This window comes from Saccostrea cucullata, unplaced genomic scaffold (assembly GCF_032062105.1).
Source record: "Saccostrea cucullata isolate Sc308-1 unplaced genomic scaffold, CSIRO_AGI_Scuc_v1 ctg3552, whole genome shotgun sequence".
Lineage (NCBI taxonomy): Eukaryota > Metazoa > Mollusca > Bivalvia > Ostreida > Ostreidae > Saccostrea > Saccostrea cuccullata.
This window is the reverse complement of record NW_026932613.1, coordinates 20,093-32,811: the sequence shown is the minus strand read 5'-3', so window position 1 is coordinate 32,811 and position 12,719 is coordinate 20,093. Positions and strand designations below refer to the sequence as shown.

At 34.9% G+C, this 12,719-nt stretch overlaps 1 protein-coding gene across 1 annotated transcript; it reads left to right on the top strand.

Moving 5' to 3' along the window:
• Window positions 1-11,052: 11,052 nt before the first annotated feature.
• Window positions 11,053-12,303, top strand: LOC134235588 (uncharacterized protein K02A2.6-like). The gene has a single exon (XM_062717729.1). The coding sequence runs from the start codon at window positions 11,053-11,055 to the stop codon at window positions 12,301-12,303; it is 1,251 nt and encodes a 416-aa protein (XP_062573713.1).
• Window positions 12,304-12,719: the final 416 nt, after the last annotated feature.

The window sequence follows — 12,719 nt, the reverse complement described above, 5'->3', positions numbered from 1 at the left end:
TTTTACCAATTTTTATGTGTGATTTATGTTTTTATTTAATGAAATAAAATTAGATATCGTTCTGTAGAAATTCACTTTTGGAATACATTTTGTTGTCAATTGTTGAATTGTGCGAAAAACCATGTGAGCTTAAAACTGCAAAGAGCTGTATTTTATAGATAGTTGTTTTAAAACCTTGAATTTAGATACTCTCAAAATAAAGACCGTAACGGGGTCTCAGTTCCCACGATTTTTTATGTAACTTTACTCAGAATTTATTTAAGAATTTTATTGAGATTCCGAAGCTTTAAATCTCAGATTTGAAAATAATGAGTGTAAATTTTGGCAGTAATTTATGAATAAATATGTACATCTGTAATATTGCCAATTTGTACCCATAGGAATTCTGTTATGTATATTGTTGACAGACCTGGTCTACAAAAAACCACTAGATATCAACTTTTGATGTCAACTTCAGAGTACGGTTGTGTAATCAGAATGATCAATGACCATGTAAATAAATAAACGAGTTCTATATTTAATGAAAAAGCAGCTGTTAATGATATAAAAGCCTTGACTTTATCATGGGAAATGGTTGTGTATAAAATAAAAAAGTCGTCAGATTTTAAGGTAGTCCGATCCTCATAAATATAAAATTAGCAGTTAAGTAATCAAAAATACTCATTAAAAGTATCTCTGAATCCACAAAAGTATGTTAATTTATCCACAGTATTTCTTTAAAGTTAATGATTAAAGTTAATCATATTATATAGGAAAAATTGTCAAATCTCAATATTTTTGCAGAAAAAGCGAAATCGAATATCAGCAATGCCATTTCAAATTGCAAATTGATCAAAAAGTATATTTTAGGTTAAAAAATTATAGGAATCCAGGCATTAAGAAAAATTGTTATGATTTTCATACTTATTCGGTATTTTTTATCTTCTATTTCCGTCATATATTCTATATTACTTGGCGTAAAAGGCTTTTGCTATCATTGCAAGACACCACAAATCACTTCTTATTTAATATCATTGTGATAAACAACGGTATCTAAGTCTGGATTCAAGAAAATCTTATTCCTCTAAAACTGTATGATTTTTTTTTCCTTTTATACGGTACAAATGTCAACTTTTATAAGACCTTTTCTAAGACTTCCAAAAACTTTGAATCTTATAAAGTTGAATAGAATGAAAATTGTTGCATGAAAATATTTCATTTTCAAGCTTCATTTTGATTCATTTCAAATTAAATATTAATTTTTGGAGTTATCCTTCCTGGCTGAGGATCGGATATCCTTAAGTTGTTGATTTTAGTGAAATCTCATTATTTCAATTTCTCCAAAAGTTCTTTGGAATTTTTGAGTATTCTCATATGATTCACACCACTTCTTGAATATATTGTTGCACAGTACTGTAAATCACTTTTTATTCCCAATAACTTTATTTTTGCGTAATTACGCGAAACAGTGTGTTCGCGAAAATTTAATTCTCGCGTATAATTACATTTCTTAAGTTTATATAGAGCAATAACTAAAATTCTTGAAAATTTTGTCTCGCTAATCAAGAGTCAATGACTATCTCGCGAAAATGAGGTGTCGCGAAAATCAAGTGATCTACAGTACTCTTGACGTTTTTCCTTCACTATTGTCAATATCTTAGTGATGAGTAACGAAAGAGACTTCGTTGAACATTAACTGGAATGTGCGATGTATCTTTGTTTCAACAACTTTTGGAATCCAATACATAAATAAGGTAGCTCAAAATCATTTTGGTTCTTTGGGATATTAAACATATTAAAAACTGATGAATGATTTTGAAGTTTTTTTTCTTTTGAAAGGGAACTATGAGTATAAGTTGGATTACCACTTGTAGAATTAAATCCAAGTTCTTCTAAAATACAATTTACATATTGAGCTTTACAATATGCTGAATCCCCTCTGTGTAAGATTCAGTTTTGATTCTTAAGTAAAACCTTTCTCATAAGTTAAACCTTGAATCGTATATATTTCTTTTTATAACAATAAATACATTTTCTTGTGATAATAAATCATTTTTATTGTGCAATGTCCCTGTCGCTTAATTCTAGTTCAACCACATTGCAAGCAAACACAACGATTATACACCTGATAGGTTTTTTTTCTCCTTTATTTATTGATGGGCTAAATTTGAAATTTCAAAGGATTATTTACTCATACTTAGATAATGTAACATGAAATTGAACAATTTGAGCAACTTTTATAAATATCTTTACGGAATGAAAGACATTTTCAATCGTAGAGATAAGAAAGAAATGTACGTTACACTATATTATTCCATTAAGAATATATATTAAGTAGAAAATATGAGACGACACTGAGTAAGCAACCCCTTGTACCCTGTAAACTGGAAAGACGTTTTGCTTAACACAATTAAAAAAAATATTTTTTACATGAAAAGTGGTCATTCGAAATGTACGTGACTGACGTGATTAATTGAATCTCGCACGAATTTTCATGTATTTGCATACTTTCACACACTCGAATTTTTACACACAGGAAAGTTTCAAAGGTTGGAGGTCGGCTAAATTCCAAAATTAATGAAAAGAAACGTTTCTGCTGAGAAAAAAAAATTATATTAAGGTATTTTATATGTAATATAATTTTGATACCTGATATAATTATTTCTGAATACGAAACCTGTATGATGAATTTCTTATGATATGCAAGTTCAAATAGTATTGTGGAATAGAATTGATTTTTATGTTTAAAATGTACGTTACGTATGGTTACGTAACTTTTGGTATTTCTAATTGACATTTTTTTTAATTTAGTCAATGAATTGCGTTTACACGAGCGAAACAAAATCATCGTTACAATCCATTTGACAACTGACCACATAAAGCCATCTAAATGCACCCCCAATCCTCGTAAATGTGGTAGACTGTAACCACATGCTAGAAAATTTATTTCTAAGCCTATTAAATTCATCTTCGGCAAACTTTTCGCAGTTTCTTTACTTTTAATATATATGCGACTTTTCGTCAATATTAATTTAATTGTTGTTGATAATTTAAAACAAGGTATGCATAGGCTTATAATTGGTAAGAAAAAAAGAAAAAGAAAGAAACAAAACAAAAAAAACCCAAAACACAAGACGGTCACGTACATTTCAAAAACTGAAAGGCACACAATATTCAGTTTTGTTTGAATCATTGCATTTTGGGTTATATTTTTCCAGATCTGCTGAAAAGCACGTATGTTTGTGTTTTAACAAACGATTATGCAGCATACTAAATGAAATTGTTAACAAGACCGTCGAGTGATATATTCTGAATAGAATTAATCATTTATGTTAAGTTTCAATGGCCAAAAACGAGCATTTGTTGGATCATAGCAAAATATGTCTTACTCTTATTTGTTTTTGTCTGCACCCTTGCACACAGGTAGAAGTAACTAGGCTACGGTGTCAATATTTCAGCGAAACAGCTCAAAAGGGTGGTTGAACTGACGTGGAGGGGACGAAAAAAATGAACATATATGTATACATGTAATTCAGTATTATTAAATTACTTGCATGAGATACAGATAATATACTCACCCGTTGTCAATATAAGGGCACAAATGCCTCTCTGATTTAAAAACAAATTAAGTTCAAGATAATTTTTATATCAATTACTTTTGAAAGAAGGTATCTGAAGGTTTTGTTACAAGTTCTTTTTGAATTCAATGCAAATATGTTCAATTAGACATTCATTTTTTAGCATATTGCTGAGGTTATGATTTTTTAGGCTAATCTGTAATGTTTTAAATGTGAATCATGACATTCTGGGATATGTTTACCTGAATTTGACACGCGTGGCCAACATCACATTAACTTTTGGTCTTCTAATGTTTCCCTCTAAATTACAATCGCAATGAGGAAGTAATTTTGATGCCAACAATTTAAGCTTGATTATAATTGATTATAATTATCTTCAGTACAACTAGTACTATTTCATAATTTTTTAATAAAATAAATCAAGATTGTACATGTTTTCCTCTTAATACAAGTGCATAGTTGACTAAAATTTTTTTTTCACTCGTAAAAAGATTCCTGTTTTGTGATGACGCGGCGAAAAAAAAACAATGAAAACGAAGGAGAAAATACGCTGATAACATTTTTGGAATGCTATGCATAATAAGGTCGAAAACAAAATTTCTGATGAGTAACAACTTCGCCTGACAAATATTTATGTATTAAGAGGTTTTTTTCTTCTCTTTGCCTTATTTATAATCGAGCATTTCTTGCTACGGTTGTTACCTCCGTCCAAGGTCACAGGTGTTAAAATAGTTTTGAAAGAAATACATAAATTAGCAATAAAGTAATATTTTGTTTTAGGTTGTTTAATTATGATCTTAATTTACTTAATTCACACAGACACTTGTATGCTATTTTAACTTTAGGAAACCATCGTTTTTGCGTTAATTTTTCACAATAAATCGTACAGAATGTACATTTGCCAAAAAAAGGACCATGCGACTTTTTATACAAACGGGAAGTAACTGTTACTATTTGACCATAACGGAAGCTCCAATTGATACGATATTTACGATAATTATGACTAGTTGTTGAGATTTTGAAAGGGACGGACAAGGATGAGCATATTATAATATAATTTGAAAATACAATTGTTATTATATTTCAACGATAGTACATCTTCTCCATCGTGAAATCAAATGTATATTGTTTAATGGTTAATGCCAGTAAAGAACAGTTTACTAGGAGAAAGTGCACTGTATTACAAAACTTACACACACAAACACACCCTCACTTATACACTCACAAACACACTTTCCCTCACACCCTCACACCCACAACAACAATGATTTACACACATGAGTAAAATAATATGCTTACCATTTAAGTTACAGAATTTAAAATTTGATTATACTTTCACAAAGACTTATTTAAAAGGTATCAACACTCGGTAAAAGCAGTGATTCTATTTCCCATCACTAAGGACATTGATATTATTGTACATAATATTTGTTTTATACGAATAAAAATAGATGTATCAGGAAATTTTACCCGGAAGGTGATAGGCTGTGAGATTTACACGGTATAAGTGGATTTGACAAAATGTCATGAAGTATTGATTATGAAAACGTAAATAAGATTGGGGTCAACCCCATTCATAGAGGATTTTTTAAAATTATTCTAATCTAGATAATAAATAAAGTAAATTTATTGACATATGATTAACATTGTTATTTTACTGATTCTTCTACTTCATACACAATGAAGCATACTTTGTTTCATAAGGATTCAAATCAAATTGTGCTTTATGATAAGCTTTATGATAAACGTGACGACTTTAACTTTTCAATCATCAACAATTTATTTCTTTTTTCTCCGTTCTTCTGTCGCACTTTTAATTAATTCTTGTGCTATCATATAAGACCAAGACAAATTCGTAGACGATTACATCGTAATTTTAAGTATTATTGTTAATAATTTTTTTCAAAATAATAATAACGTATTAATTAATCAACAACATAACTTCTTCAAAATATAATGTAAATAATTTCTTGCGAGTAAGTTATGATTTCCAGTTTTAAAGTAGTAGTTGTATCTTTATTGGCGTATACATTGCATATATTTAAAGGGACTCGTTGGCAATTTTCAGACTATTTTGCCCTTTTTTAGAAGAAGAAGAGGTCTATATAAAGATAAACAAAAGCGATCAAATTTTAAAACTAAAATGTATGAAATTGAAAATGAAAGTTGACAGCGTGAGACATCATACCTAAAACATTTAATTAAATCTGGTGGTGAATTTTGTTGAACCCCATCCCCCCTCTCCTTACAGTGTACTACGCCTACTACAAGTTAATCGTCACGTCAAAATGCATCGTAAAATATTGACGTTTTCCTATACAAGGTACAGTATTGAGTTTTATTTTTACAATGCATATATTTGAGTCAGGTATATCAATTATATATCAATCCTAAAAATCCTAGGCCTTTTTAAATTTTTTTGAATGGAGCATGTCTGACACGCGGCATTTTTTAGCCAATACCGTAATTTGTTCTTATCTGCTTTTTATTTTAACAGTCATCATGTGGCCTTAACAATCTACAGTTATGGAATGGGTACGAGCAAATTTATTGTACCCCGATGGAGGAAACTATTTCCCGAGGCGTTGAAGCCGCCGAGCGAAATAGTTTCCTGCCGAAAAGAGCCATAAATTTGCAATTTCTCGAGTTCACATTCCATAACTGTTTTATTATACCGAAACAATCATAGGCGATTTTTAAATTTTTTTACCAGATATTCCGACATTAAAAAAAAACACTATAGAGGCATGATTACAGATGCTTGCGGATTGTATGATAAGTAAAGCATTGTTTCCTAAAACAATTAGAATTCAAGTATTATTTTTACATCGCAGTTCGAGATGTTTTGACGTCATAGTTACATTGCTAATAACATGTCGTCACAGACTCGAGATTCCTTGAACGCCCCGCCCACTGAACACTTTGATTGGTTAAAAGTACTAATAAATATTCACGCGGAGGTGGGGGCTAGTCCCAGGGAGTAGCTCTGATTTTTCAGGGAGTAGTCCTCAGATGAGCGAGATACTATATAGTAGTCTCTTCACGGGGAAATAGCAATTTTATGGTATACATTTTATACAGAGTAATTACAGTAGAGTTATAGGCCTAATAATAAAAGAAATTATCAACAGTTATGTTGCAGCTTCGCACTACACCAATACGCATTGAATAGAGCTAATTATGGCTGTTCAAATGAACTAAACTAACTTTTTCAAAGAAAGATGTATACCTCCTCTATGGTACCTGGTTCCATCGCTACTTTGCTCTGTCCAAAATTGTTTGATATAATTGACTCATTTATATTTCATCACAACAGATCTTTCGGTTTTAATAGTTTTGCACTTTATCAGTCTAATCTTAAAGGTAAAATAAATATGCAAATTTTGTTAGCCTGCATTAAAACATTTACTATATTCTAGGCAGTAACCAATTTATAAATGTTTAAACCATTCTGTCCAAACATATACACAGAATTTGTCAGTCTGCATATTTTTTTTTAATATTCTAGGCGGTCCCAAATTTAGTAAATGTTCAAACCACCAAGTCAAAGGTATTATAATGATTTTATCAGATTGTATAAAAACATTTATTTCGATTCTATAGACAGTGACAAATTTAGTAAATGTTCCGACAAAAGAGATTTTTTTTCCGTCATATTATTAATTTTATTTTATTTCCGTCATATTATTAATTTTATTTTTACCCCTTCCACTTAAATCATGCAATTTAAATAGTTGTCTTTTTCATAACAGATACGATTTTCTCTACACACCCGCAATTTACATCGGTTTGATTTTATGTATATAAAGAATAGACATACCTTTCTCCATATCACGTCCTGTATTAGCCCAGGACACCTATATCAACGGGCACTCTAGCTGATATTGGTGTCTTTCGGAGAAGGGTATGTATTAATAATTATGTTTTTAACATTCTTAGTTATAGAATGCAGCACACATCAACTTAAGAAAAATACAAATTAAGTAATGATTCATTGACAAATAACATGTAGCTAATTATATAAAAAAACAATAATTTACCCTATTGTAATGTTATTATAATACGAACTGAATGATGTACGAATTACTTTTATGTTGAGTCGTTGAATAAACGTTTCCTGTTTTGTACACACGTGTTGTCAGTTATGAATCCGCATATCCAGCCAGGGAACCCACATTATAAAACTAATACAAAACGATACATGGTGTCAGAAGTGGCGGATAGTTCCACCTTCACAAGTAAGACACGGCTATCATGGAATTATGCGGCATTCCCCCACCGACCATGGACTGGTCTAGTTCGAATTTGCCCGAAGCCCGGAAAAAGTTTGAACAACATGTGAAGCTGATTTTCGCAGGCCCATTGAAAGAAAAGGATGAAGAAGAACAAGTCTCATACTTTCTATTGTGGATTGGCGAGAAAGGTCGTGATATTTATAACACTTTCCCAACATTTTCGAACGATGACATGAAGAAACTACAACCACACTATGATAGATTTCTGAGGTACGTTCAACCCAAGTTAAACCCAATCTTCGCCAGATACAATGTAACGGTATTTTATAGTATTATTCTGTTTTATTGTTACGCAATGTTTGTTTACATGTCATTGCTCCGCGCGAGCAATGTCGTTACATAACTGACCCCGTTAAAAAAGATTGCTCCTCATGAGCAATGCATATTATGTATATATATAGGTCTAATAAAAGCTTAGGGGCGGTCAGTCTTATTAATTCTATTACGGTATATACATGTAGGAAAAAGTGCAGTTCGGCCAGTGATTTATTATGTGTGAAACTTGGATTTATTTGTGATGTAAATAAACTGTAAATGATTTTATTTTGCGTTTCATTTAAGCTAAAGCGTATGCTTTAGAGGTTGTAGAATTAAAGCCACATGGATTATTAATAAAATTGGAGTTATCTCACACTTGGATTATTTAAATAGAGCCGTTTACCGCTCGACGGCGCTACAGCAAGTTTAACAATGAAGTACAAGGAACAAACACGTATGATCAGTTTGTAACAAAACTGAAACTATTAGCAAGAGACTGCAATTTTAAAGACGCAGAGGAAATGATTAGAGACAGGGTTGTGTTTGGGATACAATCTGAAAAAATCCGGGAAAAACTTATTAACGTTGGCGAGACACTCACCCTGGATAAGGCTGTACAGATAGCTCAGGCATACCAGTACTCTCAAGAACAGCTCAAACTCATGGGACAGCAATCAGTACAAGCATTGTCCAAGTTTACACCCCATGCACACTCACCTGCAGAAAGGAGCGGTAGGAGACCAACCATCCAGACAAGGACGCGATCCACTCCGTCAAAGACTCCGACAAAGTTTCCGTCTACCCCGAAGACGAAGCCATGCGGCAAGTGCGGAAAGCGCCATGGAACACAAGAAACCTGTCCGGCACAAGGTCAGAGGTGCAACAACTGCCACAAGTGGAACCACTTCGCCAGTGTGTGTCGTTCGAGATCCGTAAATGACATTAACCATGTGAACTCAAGTGACTGTCTGCAGAAGCCCAGTGAAATAAACAATGTTAATCGTGCAAGTGACAGTACACAGAGATCTGTTGACATTTATCATGAAACATGTAATGTACTTGGCAATGTTGTTCATGAGTCAGATTCAGATTTTAATATTGACAATGTTGATAGCAATGTTGAGCATGATCAAGCATTTATCAACATTAAACTAGGCCCAAACCACAAAGAGGTTAGGTTCAATGTAGATACAGGGTCACAAGTCAATATTTTGCCCGAATCTTTGTACATTGATTTAGCCCCCTATCACACATTAGGCAAATCTAAGATCAAGCTATTTGCTTATAATGGCCACTCTGTACACCCCATAGGATATTCTGTTATTCAACGCAACCTTAAGGGTAAGGATTATAGCATAGAGTATCAGGTCGTATAGACACATTCGCATCCAATTCTAGGTTTACGAGCATGCTTAGATTTAGGCATAGTTCACCTCACTTACTCTATTGATTAGGTTATGCCCTTCAGTAAGAGTCATGTAGTCAGTACTCAGATGTATTTCACGGCATAGGTCTGTTTGCAGGAGAATGTACTTTTCAGGTTGATCCAAATGTTAGACCGGTTGTCAACCCCCCGCGCAAGGTGCCTGTAGCCCTATGCGACAAGCTAAAAGTAGAAGTAGACAGAATGGAGTCAGCGCAGATCATCACCAAGGTAACAGAACCAACAGAATGGGTGAACTCATTAGTCGTTACTACAAAGCCAGCATCAGGAAAGCTTAGAGTATGTTTGGATCCAATGGAACTTAACAAAGCCATTATGAGACCACATTACCCTATGAGGACCTTGGATGATATCCTTCCTCAAGTCTCAGGTGCCAAGTACTTTTCCAAGTTAGATGCCAGCTCTGGTAACTGGACTGTTAGACTTTCACGTGAATCATCACTGCTCACTACATTCAATACTCCATTCGGGAGATATCGTTACCTGCGTTTACCATTTGGCTTGAAGAACTCACAAGACATCTTCCAGCAGAAGATAGACCAATGCTTCGAAGGAATGTCCGGAGTTGCTGCCATTGTTGATGACATATTGGTGTACGGCAGGACCCCGCAGGAGCACAATGACAACCTCATCAAGGTATTAGATAAATGCAGGTGTGTGGGCATCAAGATGAACAAGGAGAAGTTACAAGTGGGAGTTCAGGAAGTTGAATATTTTGGCCACATCCTCTCAGCAGATGGATTGAAGCCAGATCCCTCTAAGGTAGCTGCTATCAGGGATATGGAGCCTCCTTCCAATAAGTCAGAGCTTCAGACTATCATGGGTATGATCACTTACCTCTCAAAGTTCGCACCAAATCTTGCTAACATCAACTGCACATTACGTCAGCTGCTGCTGAAAGACACGGAATTTATATGGGCTACACCACAGGCCCAGGCATTCCAGAAGGTCAAAGACCTTATTACCAGAACACCTGGACCTCTGCTTACATACTTCGACCCGAGAAAACCAGTAGTGTTGGAGACTGACGCATCTCAGTTTGGGCTCGGAGCAACACTTTTACAGGATGGTAAACCAGTTGCATTTGCTTCAAAGTCACTAACCCCAGCGGAAATCAAGTACAACCAGATAGAAAAGGAGATGTTGTCTATCCTTTTTGGCTGCAAGAAATTTCACCAGTACCTATATGTTAGGGAAGTCCAGGTCCATACAGACCACAAACCCCTAGTTGCCATTCACGCAAAGCCACTCGCACAGGCTCCAGCTAGATGTCAAAGGATGCTTTTGCAACTGCTGATCTGAAGTTGACACACATCCCAGGCAAGGACATACCTATTGCGGATACCCTTTCACGCAAGTTTTTGCCAGATACTTACCCACAGCTCACCGCAGGTATGGACTTACACGTGCACACAGTTATGTCCAGTACAAGGATGAGTGATAGAAGATTAGAGGAAGTCAGATTAGCAACCCAAGCGGACCCACAGATGAGATACTTATGAACATTATACACCATGGTTGGCCCGAAAAACGCAAGAAATGTCCATCCCAAGCACTAGAATATGAACTGACAGAGATAGATGGCATTATATTTAAGGGTCACAAGATACTCATACCAAGAGACTTAAGAAGCCAGATGATGGAAGCTGTACATATAGGTCACATGGGTATGGAAAAAAGCTTTAGGAGAGCTAGAGACATTAAATTTTGGCCCAGGATGTCAGCAGACATCACGAACATGGTTCTGGAATGTGGAGTTTGGTTAGAGAGAAGAAACTCGAACACTCAAGAGCCACTGATCAGCCATGATATTCCAGACTATTCATGGGAGACCATATCTACAGATTTGTTCACATGGAGCAACCAGGAGCATCTCTTAGTAGTCGATTACTACAGTAGATACTTTGAAGTAGAGAAACTACACAAGACAACCAGTCAAGCTGTTATAGACAGGATGAAGAAGATGTTAAGTAGGCTTGGTATTCCACGAAAAGTCGTATCGGATAATTGTCCGCAATACACAAGCCAAGATTTATCCACATTTGCTCAGGATTATGACTTTAGCCATGTCACTTCCAGTCCAAAGTATCCAAAGTCCAATGGACTAGCGGAGAAGACAGTACAGATTGCCAAAAGAATTTTGGACAAGAGCAAGGCAGATGGGAAAGATTATAACCTAGGATTAGTGGAATACAGGACAACGCCTTTGAGCTTAGGCTACTCGCCCGCCCAACTTTTGATGAGTCGCAAGTTGAGGTCCATACTTCCAGTAGTTCCAGATGATCTGAAACCAAAGGTGCCAGTCAGGGTCAAGGAATTGATGGAAGCAGAGAGAGAGAAACAGAAAGGATACTATGATCGCAGTGCTAAGCCTTTTCCACTCCTTTCAGTAGGAGACAGTATAAGGTACCAAGAAGGGAAACTATGGAAACAAGGAATAGTCACCAAGGAAGAAGGAGACAGATCGTACACAGTTAAAAGCACCGAAGGAGCAGTATACCGGAGAAACAGACGACACCTGATCAAGTCAAAAGAAAAGTTCGAGCCTGATGTGTCAGATTCCAATATCGTCAATTTCAGAGAACCTTCTACTTCACCCCCCATTCGAACTAGTCCTTCCAATCCTGTTGAACCAATCTCAGAAACAGCTACTGAGGCAAAGCATGACTCCCCTGCTACATGTAATCCCACCCCTTATATAACTCGTTATGGTAGGATTGTTAAGCCCAAAGTAATTTTGTCAATGTAGATGTTATAGTAAGAAAATGGTCTTGTTATGTCGAACATGTGTTTTCAGATTTTGTTCCTTTGTTTTTGTTTGCATACATGTTATTCACTCAAAAGAAGAGAGATGTTATGTTATTATAGTACGAACTGAATGATGTACGAATTACTTTTATGTTGAGTCGTTGAATAAACGTTTCCTGTTTTGTACACACGTGTTGTCAGTTGTGAATCCGCATATCCAGCCAGGGAACCCACATTATAAAACTAATACAAAACGATACACCTATTTTAAGGTTAAATCAATTAGGCGTGTGATATCAATCTTTATTACATTCTTAGTAATAGATATATGATTTTTGCATATGCGATGTGCCTGACGTCAGAATAGCATTATCAGCCCTGCAGGGCTGATATGGATTTGCGGGGCTGAGACGGATT